This window comes from Dysidea avara, chromosome 3, assembly GCF_963678975.1.
Source record: "Dysidea avara chromosome 3, odDysAvar1.4, whole genome shotgun sequence".
NCBI classification, from domain to species: Eukaryota; Metazoa; Porifera; class Demospongiae; order Dictyoceratida; family Dysideidae; genus Dysidea; species Dysidea avara.
In genome coordinates, this window is record NC_089274.1 from 34,890,955 (window position 1) to 34,915,772 (window position 24,818).

The 24,818-nt window shown below is 38.0% G+C and overlaps 1 protein-coding gene and 2 long non-coding RNA genes across 8 annotated transcripts in view; 1 reads left to right on the forward strand and 2 right to left on the reverse strand.

The window, feature by feature from the left end:
• The window catches only part of LOC136250857 (uncharacterized), a 383,395-nt gene that overhangs the window by 152,821 nt on the left and 205,756 nt on the right, over window positions 1-24,818 (forward strand). The gene's annotated exons all lie outside the window — the stretch shown is intronic.
• Window positions 8,787-10,522, reverse strand: LOC136251927 (uncharacterized). Of its 5 annotated transcripts, none has more exons than XR_010699274.1 (10): window positions 10,277-10,522; window positions 10,087-10,130; window positions 9,860-10,036; window positions 9,754-9,810; window positions 9,532-9,698; window positions 9,342-9,492; window positions 9,211-9,291; window positions 9,072-9,159; window positions 8,950-9,018; window positions 8,787-8,898 (listed from the first exon to the last, which is right to left on the reverse strand). It is a non-coding gene; the product is annotated as an uncharacterized lncRNA (long non-coding RNA). The 5 variants fall into 5 exon arrangements; XR_010699270.1 differs by having other exon boundaries at window positions 9,342-9,481; window positions 10,277-10,520; XR_010699273.1 differs by having other exon boundaries at window positions 9,342-9,481; window positions 9,532-9,640; window positions 9,750-9,810; window positions 10,277-10,520.
• LOC136250822 (uncharacterized) overlaps window positions 12,107-24,818 on the reverse strand; it is a 29,075-nt gene continuing 16,363 nt past the window's right edge. For both annotated transcript variants that reach the window (XM_066043139.1, XM_066043140.1), the window contains 7 exons: window positions 24,483-24,763; window positions 20,712-20,993; window positions 20,504-20,657; window positions 20,361-20,453; window positions 20,195-20,308; window positions 20,061-20,146; window positions 12,107-12,440 (listed from right to left, as the gene is read on the reverse strand). In XM_066043139.1, the coding sequence (XP_065899211.1) occupies window positions 12,218-12,440; window positions 20,061-20,146; window positions 20,195-20,308; window positions 20,361-20,453; window positions 20,504-20,657; window positions 20,712-20,993; window positions 24,483-24,763 (1,233 nt within the window). In that variant the 3' untranslated portion in view covers window positions 12,107-12,217. The remainder of the gene's footprint in view (window positions 12,441-20,060; window positions 20,147-20,194; window positions 20,309-20,360; window positions 20,454-20,503; window positions 20,658-20,711; window positions 20,994-24,482; window positions 24,764-24,818) is intronic.

Here is a 24,818-nt window from a genome sequence, read left to right on the forward strand (position 1 = left end):
CCTTGTCGCTTTCAGTCAAATTCTTGCCCGATCTGGTTGGTATTAGGGAGACTTCGTACAAAGTGATACCGTCTTATTCAATCATAAGTCAGCGACAGTGGTTCGGCTACTCGGGCTAGTGAGATGCGCCCACCCAATTCAGCTAATTAAATGCACTCACGTGATTTTGATCATAGATCGTATATTCTTCGGGTACGAAGAATATACGACCTATGCCGGAATTCCTAGCAGTTTCAAAACCATGGTAACCAAAAATGACCACACCCAAATTGCCATGTTTTTGTACCAGACTGTTTCAGTGATATTGCAAGTTGAATTCCTCGCTAAATTCAAGCTAAGACTTATTACTACGTAAGTAAAATAGATGCCAGTGATAGGATAAAATATGTAGGTGAGTTATTAGGCATTAAAAGATTCGTACTGTCTCCCAACAGGGCAGTTTCGTAGGAAAGAGAAATGCGTAAAGATGGATTAGGCCAAATTACGACCTATTCACCGCCCAGAGGTGGTTAAAACTAGGGGAAACTTACAGGATACGTCTTTATCCAGCACAATAGCAGCGTACGGCTACATCCAGCTATCCCTGCAGAAAGTGGCAGCACAGAGTTTGCATTAATTTAAGTGTTGGGCAATATGGCGTTCTTTCTGATTTACCAAACAATATTGTATTTTTCTGTTCTCATTGTTTTTACAAATTGCCCAACGCCCTAATGGCTTATGACAACACTAAGGAAGTTTGTGATGTAATAGAAACTAAGCTGAACTCTGTGCAAATGGATCTATTAAACAGATTTGAGGACTTGACAGAGAAAGTAAATAATTTAGTTAGTTACAGTGAACAAGAGCCTGATACCGCTATGGTAGTAGAAAACACTGAGCCATCTGAACAAGTGATCCATAGCAAGGAGGTAACTGTTGAATCGATAGCATCAATGACTGCAGCGATCATATCTGAAGAAAAGGAACGGGAGAAACAGAAACTGAATTTGATTGTGCACAACCTTCCAGAATCCACATCAGCGGAAGCCAGTATTCGGAAGAACGAAGATACTCAGAATGTCACATCCTTGATTAATAAATACATTGGAGTTAATGCTCACATCAGTAATGTAACACGGATTGGTAAACAGACTGGAAGGCCCAGACTCACGAAAGTTACTTTGTTAACAAGAGAGGAAAAGTTTAAAATTCTCCACAACAGGTTGAACTTGCGTAAGAAGGAGCACCTGACTCATGTCACTAAAGTATTTATTATAACACCTGACTTAACCCCACAAGAGCAAATACGGAACAAACAACTACGTGCCAGGCTAAGTGAGCTCAACAAGCAGGATAAATTGTATCGGATTAAGAATGGTAAAAAGCTTCCTAATTTAGACCAACTCCATCATATCAAGCCATATAATATCAAGATCAAAATAGCTACAGAACAGATTTTAGTGATGCAGTGTCTCAAGCAAGTATTGTGATGAACTTGATCAGAAACTCTTGAATAATTTTGTAAGATGTAAGATATATGTGTCATACTCCTTAATGGAGGTTTTGCATATTAAACTTAATAATAATAATAATCCCAGGATTAGCCAGAGCTCCTGAAAGGCACGAGACCGGTGATGGCGTACTACCAAACTGTGATAAAATGCCAGCAAAAGAAGACTCCTACTGGTGATTTTATGTGATGCCTCTCGCCGGCTCTTAGTCTGGTGGCGCCCGCCCTTTCGCATAGTGTAAGGGTCTGGAACGCTAGTATCACCGAGTTGTTCTGGAGGAATTTAATTTTAATGTAATGACGTAACGAAAATGGTCTTTAAGGAAGTGCCTCACTCAAATCTGTGGCAGAGATATTGAACTTTCTTCGCTGTTACACAGGCGAAAGTGGATTGGTCTACTTTTATAGAATGCACCTGTCTCCCTACCTAGGAAATCAGAGCGTAACTCGAGTTTTTCGCATATCAAACAAGGCAAAAAGCCCTTCCCAAAATAACACTTTCTTTTTGTTCTTTATTAGCTAAGGGGTGGTCCACAATTTTCTGCTTTTTCGCGAGCGTGCAAACCGTACGCTAGGGGGGAAGGGGTAAAATCGCATGTACGCTTTTTAAAAATGTCGGTCACGTGAGTTGGCGAGAAATCCGAATGTAGTGATAAGGCTCTTGTAGTAAACCTCTACTGCTACTTATTCAGTGTCCAATTATAAACGGTGGACTAAAGCGAGCTGATACTGTTAATGCATGGGCCCAAGCCAAGTGTAGCTAGGGTTAGCTACCAATGAAAAGAAGCTTTATATAAGCTAAAGGAAAGATAAAGCTCATTGAAGCTACAGGTAAGACGGTTATCAGCGTGATAACACGTACTACAGGCTTTATATACTTTTATAACAGCACTTACTTTTCTTTCTCTTTAGTCTTAGCCTAGCAATTAACACTGATAAACGGTTACAACTGAATAGCTTGTAGCTACACTGCTTGTTGCTTTGTTTTCTACTTGCAGAAGGTGTTGTTGTGGGTTTAGGATTACTGTTGGGTATGGGAGGCTGGATTATGTGGGTACTAATTTACATAGTTGTGGGTTGCCTATAGAGAAAACCTGTCTCTGCACAGTGTACCCACATCTCCTGACTCCAGTCCACCTCGGACTATGGTGAATACCCAACAAACTAGTACTACTGTTGCTACTGCCAGTGTTGGGATGGTTTTGTATGAACACGTTGAAGATAGCAAAGAACTGTTTCTATGAGGTGTATGTACACATTTGCAAATGTGCATCAGGTACTAATGCCTGCTGTGTGTAGGAATGATTCTTTCAGGGTATCAGCTTCAAAAGCAAAATGATAAGATGCCTAAAAGACAAAACAAATACCATACATGAATTTTGCAATATTAAAACAGTATCCATGTGTTTGTTCTGCTATACAATACATCCATGTGTCAACATTTATACAGTACTCTTTGGGCTGGGGGGGGAGGGGGTTAGAAAAAAGAGTACTCTTTGTACGCTTGCAAAAAAGCAGAAAATTGTGGACCATCCCTAACTCCTTTTGTTTCTTTCAGGCATTTGATTCATTCTTTTGACGTACCATAAACAAAAATGTGTTGATTAAACGTGGAGTGTTCTGATTGGTTGCACTAGTTTTTGGTAATCCGGTACAACAATACTAAGCATACCAGACCCTTACTCTATGAGAGGGCGGGCGCCGCCAGACTACCGGTTCTCGGGTCCACGTGTAGTTTGTCGGAGGTGTGAAACATTCCTTGAAGTGTGCCGTATCACTCGACGGTTAGTACAGTAGGCTATTATCACTTTATATGATTCAGCAATGATCATTAAACAATTGTTAAACAACATTTGATCAATTACAATCACGCACACATTAGCAGCCTACAACAATATTTGATCCATGAGTTCACACCTTCAGTCACGTGTCTGCTCTCGCGTGAGCTTTGCCTTTACATTACTAGAGTTAAAGTTTAGCGATCTTATTTTTGCTGGCTGCCTTTTCACATGAAGTGGTGATCCCAGCACATCAGCAATTTTGATGAGGCTCTGGCTAACTCAGGAATGGCAAGATGTGGCTGTACGATGCTGTGGTGCTGGATGAAGACCTGTACTGTAAGAAAGTTTCTCCTTGCTTTAGCAAGTTTTAAGCGGTGAATAGCTCGTAACTTGGCCTAATCGATCTATATGTGTTTCTCCTTCCTACGAAACTGTCCTGTTGGGATGTAGCTCAGATCTTTTAATGCCTGATATATCTCCTACATATCTTATTCTATCACTGTTATCTATTACTTTCGTATTTGATAAATCTTGGCATGATTCTAACGAAGAATTCAACTTGGGCCTTTACCAACCAGGTAAAAAAACATGGTGACCGTTCCGTTACCATGGTTTTGAAACTGCTCTATGATTGAATTATTTTGTCAAAGACTAGGGTACAGGAAAGGCATAGCTATAGCCTAGCTCCTATGTGCTCCCCAAGCAAAGTATACATACACATGAAAAACGTAAATTTGTTGTATGACAAGTGTGTTCTGATTCTAATATTTTGACACACGTGCAATCTGGTGAATGTGAATGTGAATCCGAACAGTACAAAGTTAACAATTACAACAGATAAAAACATAGCTATACAAAAATAGCTGAGCAGTTAAATGAAAACGATGAAGTGCATGCAGGATGATTAAATTGAAGAATCTGATGTTGACATATTTAGTGACCTTCTATTACTGTCTAAACCAAGTTCTATGAAGAGCCTCTACTGGCTCTAGTATCTGTGTTAACAGTAATGATTTCCTTAGATGTGTTGCTATTTCTAAACCTAGATCACCAACCAAGACCAACAACATTTCACTTTGCATCTTTAGGAATGACATAAACAGGCCCTAGAGAAATTGACAGGGCCACATTGTGAAAGAGCCACCACACTGGACTAATTGGACACAATTACTGAGATAACTAGCAAACCACTACAATGAAGTAACACAAATGCTCAAACAATGGACACAGTGTAGCAAGGTTGTGATCCAGGGAATCAAAGGCCTGGGTAAGTCCATGCATGAAAGTAGCACAGCCCATCATCTAGAAAGTTAGTAATCATACCAACAGCTAGTGTGCAACAAAATCTCACCATGCCCAAGTATTTCTGCTTATTTCAATAAGAGAAACTACAGGAACATCAGTACACTCATCCCAGGGGTGGATATGGGGGGAGGGGTCAAAGGGGGCTCTTGACCCCCCTCCAAAAATTTTCACTATACCAAGATCAAGATACTCTAATAGAGCAGTGTGTAGCAAGCTACTGGTATGTAAGGATTTTTATGCACTTTATCAGCGATAAATACCTAGTTGGTGAGGTGGGTAGCTATTTTCAGCTGGCTGTGACCTTTTTTTTTTTTTTTTGGTCTCACCTTACCAAACCAGACAATGTAGTATCTCAGAGTTCATTTTAACCCCCCTTTCCTTAAGTCTGGATCTGCCCCTGCATCCATATAGTCCAAGCTATATAGTTAGCACTTGACTTGAACTGTTTTTGGTCTATTTTATTTCAGTCATCGCATAAAATATTTTGAACACAATTTTGTAACTATCACCACAATAGATCAGACAGGTAAATCTAATAAGGCAAGTAGACATAAACCAAACCAAAGGATCTATGACTGAACTGACAGTCTAAAAACAGGCATAATCAGCAATTGTGCTGAATATTAAATGTTTAGTGCAGATATTCTGTAATTACCTATAAATGTTCCACCTTTAGCTTTACATCAGGAGCTTAAAAGCTATACTAAACACTATGTACATTGAAAGGTGGAAATAATATAAGAAGATCCTTAAGAAAGCTACCACATACATATGCACATTATTAGCTGTTGATTATTAGCTGTATCACCTTTTTTGGCAACAAGATCATTATGGTATATTTAATATACAGACATAACTGATTATTGTGAAAATAACTCTACCTTGTGTGTGAATGTTATTAAGGCCACTACAGTGAGATAACTTGTTTCTCATCAACCGCCCGCACCAAAATTTTCTTTTGCCCATGCACACTCAGTATTGCACGAGATTGCAGCATGGCTTTGTTTATCACGTAGAAAAGTAGTATTTCCATGGAAATCTGCAATCCCATTGAGATACAGACACCACTTATGAGTGTTTTTTTTTTAAAATTCTGTGTTGATTAGAGTGCTTTCAGGAGCATCAACAACCACCAAGACACTAACAGTAAGTGCTACAGTGTACATTAGACTATACACTAGCATTTGTACCATGACTGCATGCTCTATATGCAGGGCCATCATATCTAAGAGTCATAGTAACTTTAGTGTTGCTACTTCTGCCTAGGCCTGAGCCTATTATGCTTTTGAAATTGCCTATTATGCTTTTGAACATTGCTCCAAAATATCTCCTGTTATGCTCCAATTATGCCCAGTTGTGATCCAAATATGCTCATATAAAATTGTGTCTTGACTGCTCTATTAGAGTACCTAATGCATCTATGAACGTTCTATTAGGATATTTCATTATGCGGTGACTGTTCTATTAGAGTATATCGATCTTACCTAATATTTTTTCACAACGTAGCTGTAATCAAGGCCGGAGGAGACGGTCCGGTTGGTCAGGCCTGAGCCGGACCAATAATCTGGAGTTGAACCAACTAGCTGACCAGCTCGAACTACATTACTCTCATGCAATGTTTGGACGATCACATCTACTTGTAGCTACGTACATTTTATAGATGTTATTGAAAATGCATGACACGAGAAGTTACCTAGTTTCTCAGCCTAACTAAAGCACAGAACTACACGTATAGTACCTCCAAATACCTTACAGTACAGCATAGTATGGTTCGTGTTTTGTACAGAAATGATTGTGGGTTCTACGTACAGTATCACGTGTGCTGACAGTTGGCATTTATCACGTGTAAGGCAGGTGCCTTCTTTGATTCTAAACCAGCACACTTATATCACAATTCAATCTTCATAAAATAATCATTAGCATTCCTTGGCTTGTCTCTCTTACTGGGCGAAGGGCTGGCAGTGACAAACCAGATGACTCACTCCGCGGCAAGAAGCTGTACACCCATACATTACATGGTTGCCATCTGGATGAGATATGTTGAGTAGAAATCACTCCTCTTCAACTACCCACTCGTCCTGTCGAGATACTGAGCAAACTCTCAGTCTCACCCACATCGCGCCATTTTCGAATACTGAATGGTCTCGTGACTGTCGACCAGTATATTTACGTGATGATCCGTTCACTTCATACAAACCAGTATAGTAGTATACTGTATTTTTGTAGCTGTGTAGCTTTTATTGTAGCTGTGTGAATTCACTGTATAGTAATTATATCCTAGCTAAGGGGGCCATGCTGCATGGGTTCCCTGTGAAATTTGGGGGGAAAGTTGCAAGTTGCTAGCTAGTTTTACTTTAAAATTTAGCATCGATTTTAAATTTTAAGGCATTTTCAAGCCTTTAAATTGCAAAAATTCTGCAGCTTCTCGGGGTTGTATCCCCAGATCCCCTTGAACTTCTAATTGCTAGCTATAACTAAATGAACCATACAGCAAGTTTCATGCTGTGTCCCCTGGGTATGTCAGGTCTACAATTATACATAGTATAGAAAGTCTGAAGAACAACAGATAGGCTTGAGCATATTTATATAGCTAGCTAGCAGTGAAATATCACTAAAATTGCATATCTGAGTGTCTAATTTTCAAAAATTCCCTGTGGAGGCATACCCCCAGACCCCCCTAGTCTGGCGTAGCCGACCCGCGCGCGTAGCGCGAGGGTCTGGTGACAGCCGCATTCAGTACCTGTGCAGATGGAATGCAATTAAATTTGAAAATACGCGCGAAACACTTGGACAATTTCCGGTAACAGAGCGCGACAGCTACTGTACTTGTACTTGAATGACGTCTATTTCCTCTACAAACCCTTACATTTGTGCTGGTTGTAGAAAAGACATAAGAAGCTCGCCATAATCAGTGGCCAAATCGGAATAACGTCATAGAATGTTGTTAATTGGTCACTAAGCGATCTGATTGGACGCACCAGTTTTTCGTAAGGCTGGCACAGGTACTGAATGCGGCTGTCACCAGATAGGCCCCGGCCAATTATGCCAGCACAATGTAAAGCATAATAGGTGATCTAAAGCATCAAGCATAATTCCAGCACAATAGGGACATTATTTGAAAATTTTATTAAAATGCGCCATACGCGCACCTGAAAGAAAGCAAATAATCACTGCCAATAGTATTATTAGTGCATTTCATATTTAAAAACATGTAATAATATAACTTATTAAGCCGTTTCTTTGTTGGGTATTCACACTTTGCAGAAATAAGATCAAGATACTCTTATAGAGCAGTCACTTACTCTAATACAGCAGTCAGGAAAGGCTGATATACTTTAATAAAACAGTCAGTCCTAGCACATAATCTTGATTTTGAAAGCATAATTTTGAGCATAATAGGCTTAATTTTTGAGCAATGCTCAAAAGCATAATAGGTAAAATTTTGGGCATAATAGGCTGGGGCCTATCACCAGACCCTCGCGTTACGCGCGCGGGTCGGCTACGCCAGACTACAGACCCCCCTAGAATGCTAGTGCTTTGTACTTCACAGAGTGTACTCCAGACACTGTGCAACAGCTCCTCTCTCATTGGCATGTATATAGTAGCAATTTCAACATTATAGTCAATGGCCTGACCAACTCAATTTTCCCTCCTCCGGCCCTGTGTAAATCTGATTTTTACCATGTTTGCACACTATCTCATTTTGTATCATGCAAAATAGGCAGAGTTTCAGCTTCTCTGATAACCAATGCACAAAATTTTTGCCTATTATGCTGATGCTTTTGGCTACCTATTATGCCGGGCCCAAATTATGCTGGCATAATCGGCGCAGGCCTACTTCTGCCACAAGCTTGCATAGCCCCTCCCCTAATAAGACTGACCAGCCTACATGTGCTAACACCACTGCTGTTTACTGCTGCTGCTTGCTACCACTGTGAAAAAAGCTCAGAATAATAAGGTCTATAACAGTCTTATTATGTTAGTATTGGAATGAAATAGTACAGCATATATTAATAGATTAGGACTTTACTATAACAAGCTTATTGAATACATTTAAGACGGTCATATATTAGAGATTAAATCACTAATATAGTGCGGTGTATTATCAGACTATACTAAGCCTATTTCAACCATATATTGGTTACTATACTACTGCACTTTTTACTTTCCTATAATCTGTGGCTACCTTAATTAAATAATTTCTATAATTAGAATTTAATTCTGTAAATATGTTAAAACCACAATAGGTACAGCTAGTAAATCAATGTCTCCTTGGCCATGACAGTATCAAATCAATTTCATCATTTATCAGTCTTTATCCAACTGCAGCAGGTAAGACAGTAAATACAATTCACAAGCTTCATTACAAATTACCTGTATTATCATCACTATGTAGAACTCTATGACAATCTGTTAGCCGTCTGGTAGAACTGTCCCACAGCTCTAATATAAAGATGGTAAATATAATGTTTATTCTGGACAATTGTTGGACTTACAGTTTGTAACAATAAGAATCTCATAAAACCGAGTCCTTGTCTGGAAACCTAGTATTACCATGTAGAATGGCGGCTAGGTCCCACAACTCTATTAAAGATGGTAAATATAATGCATATACTGAACAATCATTGTACTTACAGTTTGTAACAATCTTTTAAAACTGAGACGGACAATCCATGTACAACTAAGACAAGTCTGATAAAACCAGGTCTCACAACCCTAAAAGGAGGCAAACATAATTCATATTCTGGATTACTTGGTGTACTTACAGGTGTTATCAGTGAGTCTAACCAGACATAAAACAGCCACTTAGTATGTGACTTTGTTGGGCTAATGTGTACGTAAGCTCACAAGAAGCATCTGATACACTGATAACCAAGTCCAAGAATCTTGTAATCACTAAGTACAACTGAAACAAGACTAAATATAATATAATTTGCATACTCTCAGTGAACTTACTTTTGTTAGCAATACGAGCATGGTCAGTGAAATAAGGACAAACAAGATGGAACAGGTTCTTGAAAGCACTCAACTCATTTACAGTGCCAGACGAGGTAGCAGCCGTCAGCTGTTGATGAAAAACATGAAGAAATGAGACCGGTTCCCAAAAGAAATGATCCACAAACCTAAACAAAGGTAAATATAAATTGTATACTGGACACTCTCAGTGTACTTACTTACAGATGTTAGCAACATGAAGAATCTCCTAGAACTGAGACCAAGTCTGTAATTCCTACCCTATTGAAAAGAAAATGAATAAAAACACAATCAGGCTTAATGCACTTACAGCTGTAAGTAATTAGAAGATGACGTTGAACAACTCCGTGAAAAAAGACCAAAAAGTCCACACATGGTCGCTACCAGATTCTTTAACGGAAGCAGCTGCCATTGAAGGAAACTAACACTGCAGATGTTGTACACTGACAGCCTGTAGAACCAAGAGGTTCGACAAGAAACTGTACCTCTGAAGAGATAATATACAAAATCATAAGAGCAGACCATGCATACTCTTACCGTTGATGGCTGATGAACTGTGTCCACTCATCATCGGCCATAAGCTGAGATAACAGGATATAAAACATCTAATACGTACACAGCAACACCAAAGTTGAATCATTTGCAGGCCATTGTCATACAATACACAATAAACAATTTAATACGGCTAAACCTATCGTACAAGCTATCATTTTAGTCTAATACTTACTCATCTAGAGCTGTTTTTGATGGCTGCCATTGAAGGAATTGTCCACTTGACCGCGCCACTTCACCGCTACTGTAACAGGCCAGCAGAGATGTACAGTTGTGGTCCATAACTATCATCGTGGTGATGGCGCCGATCGCGCACACTCTCTCCGCGAGATACACCGTCCGAGCACACCACCATATCACTCACATTTACAACCTATGATACAACAATAGCGACAAAGATGGCGACTTAATTGCATTTAATACGCATGCGCACACCACTGACCCCTTCAATTTTAGACAAGCATTACTACGAAGTTTTGCAGGTGTGCTAACTGTGCAAGAAAATCTAGATTTGTATGATTGAATAATTAATTTTTCTGGTATTATATGCTTTGCCATATGAAAATGTGTGTGTATGAAATTATCACAACAAACTGAAGCTAGTTAGCTATAGATATAGTGATTAACAGAAGTGTAGCTACTTATTGTAAAATCATCATGACTTTGTTTGGTACAGTAAAAAAAATCTTAAGTCACATGGGATGGTGAAGCTATAAAAATAAGACAATAATGAGATCTGATGGTGAAGCTAAAAAGTTATCACATTTAGTTAAGTAAACAAAGCCATACGAAGAATGTGTATTAAACTAAAGTATAATCTGTTTCCCATAATATAAGATGGGGTTCATACTAAACTATAAGATAGTTAGTATAATGCAAGACTATACTGAGATTATTTGTATAGTTTAAGCCATTAGATATACCATCTTATATTCCTCTTTTTTCACAGTGTACTATTGTACTGGGGTATGGTACATGACCCCAAGACTGGTGAAACTCTCGTAAAGGACATGAAAGCTTTGTTACTGAAGTTGAAGTGCACTTTGAGTTTTACCCTTAGTGTGCACCAGTGCTTGGTGTGCAACCTGCCAATAACCTAAAATATAGGATTATTATACTGGTTTTGTACAAATATGCTATGGCTTGTGCAATAATGAGATAATCTGCCGACCTGTATGTGTTACTCTGAGAAACAAGTTGTCTCATTGTAGTGGCCTAATCATGTGTGCGATGGATCTAAAAAATCTGAATTTAGTAAAGCATAATTTCATTTTGAAATTACTTATCAGCTTGAAATCGTTACACAATGCTATGATGTATGTTCAATAATGGCGCTATAGGACTGTGTTTCACAGAGTTGGTCACATAATTTGTTTCAAGTGGCTAGCTGGAAGATCATTAATAGCAAATTGGCTGTATGCCGCAGGGGGTCTTAAGCAAGATTTCACTGTAATGACTGTATTATAGTACAACTAAAAAAAGATTATATCATTATCTACTTTACTTCAGTTCTCACTTGCATTTTTACCGTTTCCAACTACTTCAACTTAATTGCAAGTTAGTAGTATATTACTCCAACAAAGTATACCTGGAATCAATGAATCAGATACTCCTTTAGCATTTCAAGACAATAACCCAATTGTTTTTGATGTTATGACTGATGATGTACATTGTTGTATAGTTTCAGTGGTGAAATTGAATTTAATGTCAACATGTCTTAGATACTATACATTCAATGCAGTTTATGTGTGGGTAACTTATAAGGTTCATGTACAAACATACACACCAACTGCAACAAACATGCATCCAATAAAAACAAACAATAAACTATTGATATTATCAGCCACTGTACTTAAATTTTAATCTGAAATTTCTGGACTGTCTACAAGTTATCAATAACATTATAATTCTTTTGTTGCTAGTCTGGTTCAATCACTAACTCTTAATCTGCCAAGCCATTTCTTTGCTACCGCATGATTCCTTGACTTGACACTCTTACAGAAACCAACAAACATACTTAAAACTCTGCAATAGATATATGCGAAATACAAAATGTTTTAAAATAGTATGTACAAAGGAGAAGAAGAATAGTTACATAATTCAACTTAATTGCATGCTACTGCTTATTATATAATTGATTGGCACATTCCATACGTGCATATAGTAACTGTAAGTCATCATAAAGGTTGTTAGTGCACTCCAAACGACCTCCCAGCTTCATAGCCTCTTCACCTCCATATTGCTTGTCTTCATCAGACCAGCCCAACACATAGTTATGATTACCAGCTAGTAGTTGTGTAATCTGTCCAAATTGTGGCCTTGACTTTGGTTCAAGGTTCCTGAAACAATATTGCTGATGTTAAGTATATCAGCACCAATGCAGGAGCATACTGATTGGTGTTTATACTAAGAAGGAACAACAATATTTGGTACCATAGTTCGCTTTATTTTAATGCAAAAATTTTAGTGATAAAAATTTTCATGTAAAGATATTTTCGTATGATTTACGTGAATGACTGCTCTATTAGAGTAGTTCGATCTTGTGTAAAATTTTCCATTTAAGAAATTTTCATACAAGATTTTGCATCTCAGTTCCTGTAGTCCTATAAACTGCAGCTATTGTCACCATACATGCTAGTGTGTGCTCATATTATTACAAGTACACAAAAATTTTGGAATTTTCAACTAGAGTAGGGACCATAGCACATCAATAAAAAGTACCGAAACAAGTTGGAGTAGTCCATGATCAAGACACATGGTAGTGTGTCGTGCGTCCCAAGAAGCCGGCGCGTAACACCCGTGAGTATATTGACAGGAAGAAAAAAAATGCAATTTTTGCACCTCTGTAGCTCTGTGCTGCCTTGATGAAACAAGACGAGTTTTACAGTGGACACTCCCTCCAACTTCAGCACTCCACATTCCAAATTTGAGTGAAATCGCTTCAAGCGTTCCCGAGATATGCGACTTCAAAAAATGGCTTAGTTTCTTCGTTTTTTTCTTCTTATTTTTCTTCCTCTTGTCGCACACTTACAAAAACTGCTATAAAACGTGAACGCCATATCCGATTGCCTTGAAATTTGGCACACAGAAGGGGGATATAAAGGCGCATCCAGGTACCAACTTTGGCTGGAATACAATAAACAGGAAAAGAGTTATGAGCGATTATTCACGAAAAATAACACCAATATGTTGTCACGCCTACAGGGTAAACCGCGTATGGGAAGAAGCTGAAAATCGGTGGATGAATAGGTTAACTATTGTGAACCTCAAACCTTTTGTGGTTTGAAAGAAATCGAGCTAAAAACCAGGAAGATACAACGAAAAAACCAACAGTGTGTAACAATTATGCAATCGAGATTAGCTAATAAAAAACGACTGCTTGCCACGCCTACCAGATAAACCGATTGGGGTAATGCTTTGAAAATCGTTATACAGATGGAGTAATCATCTTAGAAAGGCTCATCAATGGTGTAGAACAATCAGACTTAAAGCCACGGAGTTATAACATGAAATCCAACTTGGTGCAACAAGTGCGAGATCGAGATACTCTAATAGAGCAGTCATCCTAATAGAGCAGTCACCCTGAAGAGAATTCAAGAGATCAGTTAGAAACAAGAAAACTGTATAGAGATCAGCTACACACAAGTCACCCTGTAGAGAGATCAGCTAGAAGAAGTTACCTTGTAGGGAGTTCATGCAACTATGGAAAGAGATAGTTCAACTAGAAGAAATCACCTTGTAGAGTTCAGCTACAAAGAAACCACCATGTAGAGATTTCAGTTACAAACAAATCACCCTGTAGAGAGATCAATAGAAGAAGTTACCTTGCAGAGAGTTCAGCTACAAAGAAACCATCATGTAGAGAGTTCAGCTACAAACAAATCTCCCTGTAGAGAGCTTAGCTAGAAGAAGTTACCTTGTAGAGAGTTCAGCTTCAAACAAATCACCTGTAGAAAGATCAGCTAGAAGAAGTCACCTTGTAGAGAGTTCAGTTACAAAGAAATCACCATGTAGAGAGCTCAGCTACAAACTAGTGACCTTGTAGAGACATCAGCTAGAAGAAGTTACCTTGTAGAGAGTTCAGCTACAAAGAAACCATTCTTTAAAGAGCTCAGCTGCAAACAAATCACCTATACAGAATCCAGCTACAAACAAATCACCCTGTAGAAAGATCAGCTAGAAGAAGTCACCTTGTAGAGAGTTCAGTTACAAAGAAACCACCATGTAGAGAATTCAGCTACAAACAAATCACCCTGTAGAGACATCACCTAGAAGAAGTTACCTTGTAGAGAGTTCAGCTACAAAGAAACCATCATTTAGAGAGTTCAGCTTCAAACAAATCACCCTGTAGAAAGATCAGCTAGAAGAAGTCACCTTGTAGAGAGTTCAGTTACAAAGAAACCACCATGTAGAGAATTCAGCTACAAACAAATCACCCCGTAGAGAGATCAGCTAGAATAAGTTACCTTGTAGATAATTCAGCTACAAACAAATCTCCCTGTAGAGAGATCAGCTAGAAGAAATTACCTTGTAAAGAGTTCAGCTACAAAGAAACCACCATGTAGAGAGTTCAACTGCAAAGAAATCACCCTGTAGAAAATTCAGCCACAAACAAATTGCCCTGTAGAAAGATCAGTTAGAAGAAGTTACCTTTTAGAGAGTTCAGCTACAAAGAAACCATTCTGTAAAGAGCTCAGCTGCAAACAAATCACCTGTACAGAATTCAGCTACAAACAAATCACCCTGTAGAGAGATCAGCTAGAAGAAGTTACCTTGTAGAGAGTTCAGCTACAAAGAAACCACCATGTAGAGAATTCAGCTGCAAAGAAATCACCCTGTAGAGAGATCAGCTAGAAGAAGTTACCTTGTAGATTGTTCAGCTACAAACAATTCACCCTGTAGAGAGAGCAATTAGAAGAAGTCATCTTGTAGAGTGTTCAGTTACAAAGAAACCACCATGGAGATTTCTGTAATCAATATATATATGTATTATATATATATATATAATTTGTACATTTACTGATAAAATATTTAAAGTACATCTACTTCATCTTTTCTTCTTCCTGTGGTAAAGAAAAAAAGATAGGTTAAAAAAGTCCCAAAGTCGGCCATAGGCCGGCTTTGGGGTATACAAATACAAAAAGAAATGAAATCTAATCCAAAACAGCCAAGCTGTAAAAAAAATGTGCGGCCCTCAAAAAGGCTATGGTGAAAAAAGATGTGAAATCCAAGGTGGCGGCCAAGAAATGGCTGTGATGGTAGGCTAATGGTAAAAATTTTAATAATGACAATTCAGGTGAATTTTGTGCCAAGACCAAGCGGCACAAAAATTCACCTGAATTGTCATTATTAAAATTTTTACCATTAATCTACCATCACAGCCATTTCTTGGCCGCCACCTTGGATTTCACATCTTTTTTCACCATAGCCTTTTTGAGGGCCGCACATTTTTTTTACAGCTTGGCTGTTTTGGATTAGATATTAAATCACAGTAAAACAATAAGAAGTGTTATATCCCTACTGTGCTCAAGATACCATAACAGAAATGCACAGTAGGGACATAACACTTCTTATTGTTTTACTGTGATTTAATATCATGGACTGCTCCAACTTGTTTCAGTACTTTTTATCAATGTGCTATGGTCCCTACTCTAGTTGAAAATTCCAATTTTTTTGTGTACTTGTTTGTTAACTTTTTTGTGAATAATTTTATTATGACTGGTGAACCCATGCATACCGCATCTGAAATGGTGCCTCGTGCCCCAGCCCCTTATCGTCTAAAAAGTGAAATATCCATTACGCTTTGTTGTCAGCTATGTTCAACCCATTGCAGGGCCGGAGCCCAGAGATTTTGAGTGGTCCGGCCATTAATGGACTGCAGTGAAGGTCATAGTCATACACACTACTCAGTTTTTATTGATCTGATGTGATCTGTAAATCAGAGATTATCTGCTTTAGTGTGGTACTTAATTGCATGTGCTATATATAAGCACACACAGCATGCTAAGCTAGAGGGGTCAGGGGGAATGCTCCCCCAGGGAAACATTTGAAAATAGATGCTCTGAAATGGCATCTGGAGGCTATTTTACATGCAAAGTCTCTTCTTTTTGTTAACATCAATGGTAATCTTGTGCTACATTACCAATTAATTGAATTTCATATCTGACTATTATAGCTAGTAGCTAATTTTATTTTCATGATGTATACAAAAAATTCTCAATGTAAAATTCTCAACGTAAAAGTTTAGTTTTAGATTGTAACTGCATGCTAATGCATGACATGCATGATCAATTAGCTCAATGCAGTGTGCCATGCAGATGACTCACTGGGTAATTTAAAGACAGTTAACACAGATATAATGGCTTAGACTATAAGCTATATTCTATATTGAATTCTTTAGTAGAGTATCAGAATGACTGTTCTGTTAGAGTATAATTATTTTGATGACTGCTCAATTAGAGTATCTCGATCTTTTCACTAAAATCAAGTCGGCCAATGCCGGACCAGCCAAACCGTGAGCTCTTACCCTAACCCATTGCACAGCATTTCGAATCAAGAACTGTTTGTAAAGCACCTTTGCTATCCACGCATAGCAAAAGAAAGAAAGAAATCATGCCGCGCATCCCAATTATATTAATTATGGTCTGAAAAGTGAAGTATTCATTACACTCTGCAGTCGGCTTTGTTCAACTCGTTACACAGCAGTACGAATCAAGAACTGTTCGAAAAGCACCTCTGCAATCAAAATAGCCACTATGAAAAATACAGACGATTTCCGTTACGAAGGGAAGCCATCACATGCTACCGCCAAATCAACACTTTTAAAGATGAATGAAACACAAAGGAGGGCACTGGTAAGTCCATGAAGAATGCATTATACATACTGCGGTATGCCAGAAGGCATGTGCCTGGCTGAATCGACATCGAACAGTGAAAAAATCAAGCCCGTAGCCTTAGCCGTTATCGAGTTACGCTTGTCTGAAGGCATCAGTCAGTTACTTAGTCAGTAGAAAATTCCATTGAATTAAAAAAAATTAAAATTCTGTAGCAACTTGTTGAAAGCGTTTCGGGTCGATCTGAAAGCTTGTTTACCTAACCAATACTGCCTCATCGTTGTCTGGGAAAATTGAGGCTGGTTTTTGGGTGATGTTATTTCGTGGGCCACACCTACTCCTTTGTGGTCCCTACTATACAGTACTATCGTACTGTATGATTATTATTACTTAGGCAAACTATGTAAGGCCATACATCAATAGTATGCGATAACAAGGATTATGACTTCTTACCAGAATTTTGATTGGATTCACAGGTTGCTAGTTCTCATAGAATACATTGTACAAGTACACAAAAAATTTGGAATTTTCAACTAGAGTAGGGACCATAGCACATCAATAAAGAGTAGTCCATGATATTAAATCACAGTAAAACAATAAGAAGTGTTATATCCCTACTGCGCATTTCTGTTACGGTATCTTGAGTACAGTAGGGATATAACATTTCTTATTATTTTACTGTAATTTAATATCATGGACTACTCCAACTTGTTTCAGTACTTTTTATCGATGTGCCATGTCCCTACTCTAGTTGAAAATTCCAAATTTTTTCGTGTACTTGTTTGTTAACTTTTTTTGTAAATAATTTTATTATGACTGGTGAACCCACACATACCACATGTGAAATGACGCTACGTGCCCCAGCTATATCAATTATTGTCTGAAAAGTGAAGTATCCATTCTGCTTCATTGTCAGCTATGTTCAACCTGTTACACAGCATTTCGAATCAAGAGCATTCAAAAAGCACCTCTACAATCCATAGTGCCGCGTGCCCCAATTATATTAATTAGAGGTGTACCGATATACCGATACATATCGTATCGGTGGCCGATATAGACATTTCTACTATATTGGTGGGAGTCGATATTGCTGCTAAAAACTGATACGATACACCGATATACAACTGAACTATCTTGAGGACACTGTCCAATGATCAAGCCACATTATAAACCCTATATTTAGCTAACAAGGGCGGGAAACAGTAGTTATCTTCCTTGTCTAAAAGCAGTACGCTGTGCGAAGCCAACTAAGTGCGTGGATGATTACTGTTTTGTTGTCACAAAGCTTACCAATCATACAGCAAACACTCATAGTGGTGGGCCTAGGGAAACAGCAAAAAGATGAACCAAGAGCACAGCATAAAACAACCAGCCATCTCTACAAACCATTAAAATGCGGAGTAATCCGGACTAATCTTAGCAGGGGCATGTATTAAAATTGTGGGTGCCTAAAAGTCTTAGCTGTCAATAGAGGCCACACCACCATGGGTAACCAAGCATAGCCAATAATCTTAAGACTGTTTCTTCAGTAGTTTCTTCAGTAGTTAAAATAAAGTTGAACATGGCATATGTGGTTCCTCAAATATAAATAGCTACACTTAGTTACATTGGCGATATATCGGATCGGTATCGGTGTTCAGACTCAGTATATCGGATCGGTTCAAAATTTCGCTATCGGTACACCTCTAATATTAATTATTGTCTGAAAAGTGAAGCATCCATTACGCTTCGTTGTCGGCTATGTTCAACCCGTTACACAGCAGTACGAATCAAGAACTGTGAAAAGCACCTCTGCAATCGTAATAGCCACTATGAAAAATACGGACAGTTTCTGTTTCGAAGGGAAGCCATCACGTGCTACCGCCAAATCGACACCTTTCGCTGTCAGCAAAGATGAATGGCACACAAAAGAGGAGACTGGTAAGTCCTGAAGAATGCATTGTACGTACTGTGGTATGCCAAAAGGCACCTCTCGGGCCGAAGCGACGTCAAACAGTGAAAAAATCTAGCCCATAGCCTTAGCCGTTATTGAGTTACGCTTGTCTGAAGGCATCAGTCAGTCAGTCAGTCAGTCACTAGAAAATTCCATTGAATAAATTTTTTTTAAAATTCCGTAGCAACTTGTTGAAAGCATTCCGGGTCGATCTGAAAGCTTGTTTGGGCTTGGTTTTACCAAACCAATAGTGCTTTATGGTCGTCTGGGAAAATTGAGGCTGGTTTTTGGGTGATATAATTTCATAGGCCACGCCTACTCCTTTGTGGTCCCTACTATACAGTTACTATCATACTGTATGATAACAGCACCCCTGAATAAATGCTAAGCCTTCATTTAAAATCCAGTATTTATCCTGATACCCATATATAGAAGACACCATGTTTTGTTGATATCACACAGCTATAACTTTTAATGAAGTGCTGCTGGTAAGCTGCCACAGACATGTAGATCTTGAAAACAAACTACTAACTAACAGGTAATAGACAAGGAAATTTAAGCACATATGCAGCCTGCCTTTTACATGGCAACGGCAGATGGTTGCAGTTGTTGGCTCAGTGCAACTATTGCTGGATTACTGGTATAGTCCTTGAGCCACTGGTTCTTAGGTCCATTGTCTATTTATTAGATTTGTGACAAATTTGGTACATGAATTCAATATACCTTAGTGTACACCAAATTTCACAGCAATCAAGTTATGCATTTGTATTTTATACTGGTTTTTGTAAATTGTGCGAAAAGAAGAAAAGAAAAATCAGCCCCCTGGGAAACAAAGAAAAAAAGAACATGAAGAAATTAAGCCTAAGTTTGAGGGATTACATTTTATGAATGTAAAAAGTAATTTTGCATAGATTTGGAATACGGTAGCGTGAGCTATATATATATAGTGCAAAAATCATGTGCTTCCAAGAAGGAACCATGGAGCTATATGTATGCATAAAAAAATATGTTGTCTTTCTTCCTGTCAGTATACCCAATGTGAGGTAAGCTGGCTTTCTTTGCCCCATGACACACTACCATGCATCTTGATTGAATAGTGAACAACTTGTGGCAAGACAAGTTTACCAATACACTATAAATATCAAAGTTTTCCTAGTAGAAAAAATATGCAGACACCAAACACACACACATACCAACACTTAATCATCACTCGGTATATAGCTCTGGGACAACCAGGAGGTGGTGGGAGTCTGTATCCAGTATCAACTTTCTCCAAGGTCTAATTGCAGAAAGCATAAATTACATGTATATAGTACAAGTTACTTACTTCTGTAATACTTAATCGTTCATAAGGTTCATGTCCCAGACTCCATATTTCATATAGTACAATTCCATAACTCCACACATCACTCTGTACTGAATACTTCCTGTAATGTATTGCCTATACCAGTAAACATGGCTATTAAGTGCATATTTATAACTATAATACATACCTCAGGAGCTGTCCATTTTACTGGTATCTTCCCTCCTGATGTGATGTAGTAGTTTTCATCAAGTAGATCACGTGCCATTCCAAAATCAGCAATCTTTAGTACGGTGCAGTTAAACAGCATCATACCCTATCTTAAGAACACACCTTGCATGTAACTGAATCAGAAACAAGAACATTTTTTGCTGCCAAATCTCTGTGAACAAACTGTTTGCCACTAAGGTAAGCCATTCCTGCTGCAATATCTTGACAAAACTTCAACAGTAGTAGTGGCAGCTTTGCAGGGACGCTGTCTCTACTTCTACACACATTAAAAGGAAGTACAGAGTAGTATAATAAAACAGCATCAACTCACGAAGATTGAAGCTGTATCAACAGATTCCTCAGGTCTCCCCTGGACACATATTCTAGTACAATCATGACAGGTTCATCTGTCACTACACCATGAAGTTTGACCACATTCTCATGATCAAACTGACACATTATGGCAGCCTCCTGGAGGAATCGTACTCTATCCTTAGTACTAACATTTGCATTTAAAGTCTTCACAGCAACTTCTACTTTCTTGTGTGACGAAGGCTTCCATATGGCACGACCAACTATTCCAAACTCTCCTGTCCCTATTTCTTCACTAACCCTATAATGTAGGAATCATTTGTGTGTTAGAATTTTATGGTCCAGCTGTAAAGCCTTAAAAATCAATAGTGGCAATATGTCAATGGCTTCAAATGATATAGTCATTTTGACTTGCTACAGTAGGTTGCAAAAAAAGTTTATGTTTTGTAATTGTAATTACGGTGTGATTACTAAGTAATTACGCATATTTGTACTGTAATTACATTTTGACTGTAATCTATAATTATGTAAAAAAGTGGTTTTTCACCAGCCATATTTACAATATATTAATAGTTACCAATAGAGCATAATTCGTAAATACGCTTTTGTAATTACGCTACTGCAGCGTAATTACAATTATGAAACGGAAACTTTTTTTTGCAGCCTACTGTATAAGTATCTTAATCATGCATTGCACATTCTGTAGTGTGCCGATAGGCACATATTAGACCAAAGTGATCTCTGTTTGCGTGAAACAGCAAGCCTATATCCAGTGTTGTGGCAGTTACTTTTTAAAGTAACTAGTTACATATTACTTGCATCTGAACTATTTAGTTACAGTTACATATTACCCATAAAATAAAGTAACTGTAATAATATTACATATTGTATTACTTTGTGTCCACAGCCTTAAGCTGTCACGTGTGAAACTACCACCTTATCACGTGACGTGATTGCGTTGTTGGACAATGTGCAAATCTTGGTTATAAGTAAGAAGCTGGTGAATAAGCTTCATTCAGTAGGCTTCATTACTTTGTTGTAGTTAGGCATTACTCAGAGGATCACTAACGAGATTAGTAACTTTGTTACTTGTAGTAATAATATTACATAATATTAGATTCGTTACAGTAACTATATTACTTAGGTAATGCATTACATTTGTAAGTAAAGTAACTTGAGTTATATTACCTGTTTTTATAGCGTATTTCATTATATCATACAGTATGACAGTAACTGTATAGTAGGGACCACAAAGGAGTAGGTGTGGCCCACGAAATAATACCACCCAAAAATCAGCTTCACTTTTCCCTTACAACGATGAGGCAATATTGGTGAGATAAAACTAAGCCCAAACAAGCTTTCAGATCAACCCGAAACGCTTTCAACAAGTTGCTACGAATTTTAAAAAAAAAATTATTCCACGGAATTTTCTACTTGCTGACTAAGTAAGTGAGTAAGTAACTGACTGACTGACTGACTGACTGATGCCTTCAGACAAGCGTAACTTGATAATGGCTAAGGCTACGGGCTTGATTTTTTCACTGTTCGATGTCGCTTCAGCCCAACAGGTGCCTTTTGGCATACTGCAGTGCATACAATGCATTTTTCATGGACTTACCAGTGTCCTCCTTTGTGTCCCATTCATCTTTGCTGACAGGGAAAGGTGTCGATTTGGTGCAAGCATGTGATGGCTTCCCTTCGAAATGAAAACCGTCCGTATTTTTCATAGTGGCTATTTTGATTGCAGAGGTGCTTTTCAAACAGTTCTTGATTCGTATTGCTGTATAATGGGTTGACCATTGCCGACAGTGAAGCGTAATGGATACTTCACTTTTCAGACAATAATTAATAAAATTGGGGCGTGGCACCATTTCTTTTGGTATGTGTAAGATTGTAGAGGTGCTTCCGGGAAAGTTCTTGATTCGAAATGCTGTGTAATGGGTTGAACATAGCTGACAATGAAGCATGATGGATACTTCACTTTTTGACGATAATTGATATAGCTGGGGCACGCGGTGCCATTTCAGATGCGGTATGCGTGGGTTCACCAGTCATAATAAAATTATTTACAAAAAAGTTAACAAACAAGTACACAAAAATTTTTGGAATTTTCAACTAGAGTAGGGACCATAGCACATTGATAAAAAGTACTGAAACAAGTTGGAGTAGTCCATGACAGTACAATAATAAGAAGTGTTATATCCCTACTGTGCTCAAGAAATGCACAGTAGGGATATAACACTTCTTAATGTTTTACTGTCATGGACTACTCCAACTTGTTTCAGTACTTTTTATTGATGTGCTATGGTCCCTACTCTAGTTGAAAATTCCAAATTTTTCATGTACTTGTCACTTAGTTATCACAAAAGTAATAATTATTATGTAACACGTTACATAAGTAACGCTTTACCCCCAGCACTGCCTATAGCAACAACCATTATTAATTTTAGTTATGCTTGTCTGAATGCAACAGCTCATAGAAACATTTGTCAAGTTTCTATAGAAACTAATAGGAAGCAGCTATTGAAAGCATGTTTGAGCTCAATTCAAGATGCTGTGGAGGTAAGTCTCTAACAAGAAAGTGTAAACATTAATGATTTCTATTATCAAACAGTATGGCAGTGCTGTTTAGTAGGGATTCCCCTAAAACAATCAGTGCCCACCAAAATGCTACCATTAAAAACCATTATAGAAATATCATATGCAACAAAATCACCCTTACAGAATAGTCATGGTGCATCTAATATCAAATCCAACATAAAAAAAAACAAGAAAACATTACAGATGGCTAGATATTGAATTCACCAAAAACCTGGTCTGCCTTCCTGCCAGCTTGCCAGCCTAACCACAGTTGCAATGCTAGAGGTCAAACGAAGTAGCACACAGCCACCATTTCATGCCACAATAGCAAACTCCCAGTTGTCTGTGCCTTTTCTGGTTTCGATGACTGTCTGCCTTCTGTACTTGCCTTTCCAATTACACGGTCGCCTTTTTCTTCATGCAAGGAAATCGTACTGAGGCATTTATTTCTCCTACCAACACTTTCCTTAAAGAGCATAATATTCGTATGCCACAAAACTACTGTACAGTGAAGCAGATATGTGTAGCAGCACTTATAATTGATCACATGGTCCATCACACCCCTAAATGACCAGAACACCGTGCCAAGTTCTTAACAATCAGAGCATGTGTAGTGGTGACTATGCCCCCTCAAGCTGCAATCTTGCTGTATCAATAGAAAACAATTGCAAGATATGGCTGTAGCCCAGCAGCAAGATCAAAATACTCTAATAAAGTAGTCACAGCCACACATTTATATCATAGCAAAAGAGTTAATAAAATAATACGATCAATAGAAAGGAGTGAAAACAAGATAAATAAATTATGGTAGCTATGTGGGAAAATGCCTACTATGGCATTGAACAGATAGCGTAACATTTGCCACATAGCTACCATCATTCATATTTCTTGTTTCACTACTTTTATTGCTGGAACCCTATTTCATTTTTATTTTAATTGCACTAGTCATATTTAGTACTAACATACTAAATTATTGTCCATCATCAATTAATACAAAATGCTACCTATTTTCAAATTACTAACAATCATATTATCCAAAGGGCATAGTACAATACATGCTGGTGATCGTGCAGTATTAGAAAAGGTTAATAATACGAGAACAGTAATTTGTAACTCTTATTAATTAACTCAAGATGTCATAACTTACATATATACGTACAAATTGTATAATGCTATGAACAATAGTTAAGTAGTAAGCAAGAAAACTGACTTTATATCTTCATGGTATAGTTTCTGGATCTTTTTTCTCTCAAATTCTTCTAACAATCTTCTTTCATCATCAGAAGGACTACAATAGGTTGGACCGTAACTTTGCTTGCAGCTATGAGGAGTGTCATATATTTGTTCTTCTGTCTCCAATGATTTAGCAACATCATGAGTAGATAACACATAATAGATTCCCTTTGCTGTATCATAACTGACAATATCTTCACATGATTGATGCTCACTGGATAATGCTACCATTAAAATTGAATCCACACTCTCACTTCCCTAAATTTGATATATACACATATACCTTAAGTGTATGTATACACATGCACACGAT